General features: G+C 62.3%; 1 protein-coding gene across 1 annotated transcript, besides 1 other annotated feature; it reads right to left on the bottom strand.

Annotated features, from left to right (window-relative positions):
- Nucleotides 1–2: 2 nt before the first annotated feature.
- Tco025E_09759 (mucin-associated surface protein (MASP)) lies at nt 3–740 on the bottom strand (the record flags this gene model as incomplete). Its single annotated transcript, XM_029376568.1, has 1 exon — nt 3–740. A coding segment is annotated over one exon (738 nt), but the record flags the coding sequence as incomplete, so codon positions are not given.
- Nucleotides 741–1,047: 307 nt separating this feature from the next.
- Nucleotides 1,048–1,066: a microsatellite.
- Nucleotides 1,067–1,134: the final 68 nt, after the last annotated feature.

Genomic DNA, 1,134 nt, shown 5'->3' on the forward strand with positions numbered 1-1,134 from the left:
CCACCGGCAGTGTCTTGTGCCGCTTCTGAAGTTTCCCCAGCGACTGCCGTGGAGGCGCGAGTATTGTCGCGCTGGACCGCGTTTTGTTGCACCGCGCTCTCAGGCGGTGAAGCCTCCGCGGCGGCTTTCCCCACCGTGCCCTCTTGAGTCGGCCCGCCGACGACGGCATCTTCGCCCTCAGCAGCGGGAGAAGAGTGCGCAGGTGATTGCTTTGAACTTTCAGTCGGCTGATTCGCTCGGGCACCTTCGGCAAGCGCAGTTGCTTCTCCTTCCTTTTGCTCTTTTGACGCATCTTCGGTGGTGCTCTGCGCCCGCCCAACTCCCTTTCCGGTTTGAGGTGGGGACAGCACTTGAGGAGGGGGTGGAGGTGGCGCTGCCGGTGGGCCCCGCACACCCGTCCCACGCGAATCCCCATCGGACACATCGGCAACCGGCACTGTTCCTCCCACAGCACCGCCGGCACTTCCGACAGCCTGCCCATTTCCACCGACAGTCGTGGAAGCACCGGCACCTGCACCCGCCGGATTATTGGTGGCAGCACTGGCCCCGGTGTCAGCAGGCTTATTTTTAGTGGTCGCCGCAAAAGTTTCGTTGTAATCGCAGAACTTCCACCCATCTTCCACTGTTACGTTCAACAGCTCCTTTCCATCAGCAGGGCACAGGTGGTCCCACGCCCAGCCCCCGCCGGCGGCGCAGCACAGCACGCAGAGGACGCACACCAACAGCGCACGGCCAGCCATCGCCACACTCCTCCCACCGCAGCACACACACACGCACAGAGTCTAGCGAGGGGCAGAAAGAAAGAGAGAAAACAAGGGACAAACACACATATATATATGAGCAGCCCGCGGAATGAGTGGATACAGCCAAAAAGCACGCAAAGAAAGAAGGAATGATCGAGGCATCGCCGTCCCGCTAAGGGGAAAAAGAAGCAGCAACGGCAGAAGACGGTTTTGTGTACGTCCCTCCGCATGTGCCCTCTCGATAGCCCGCAGCGGCAAACCGCACACCGCAGCGGGGCCCAAGGGCCTTTTTTTTCCCNCCCGCCACACACACACACACACACGCGGACGAAGTGGACGTGCCGGGGGCCCCACCCCGCCCCTCCCGCCGCCCCGCTTCCGCACGCGCCCA

This window comes from Trypanosoma conorhini (genome assembly GCF_003719485.1).
Source record: "Trypanosoma conorhini strain 025E chromosome Unknown Tco_14.4_contig_01269, whole genome shotgun sequence".
Lineage (NCBI taxonomy): Eukaryota > Euglenozoa > Kinetoplastea > Trypanosomatida > Trypanosomatidae > Trypanosoma > Trypanosoma conorhini.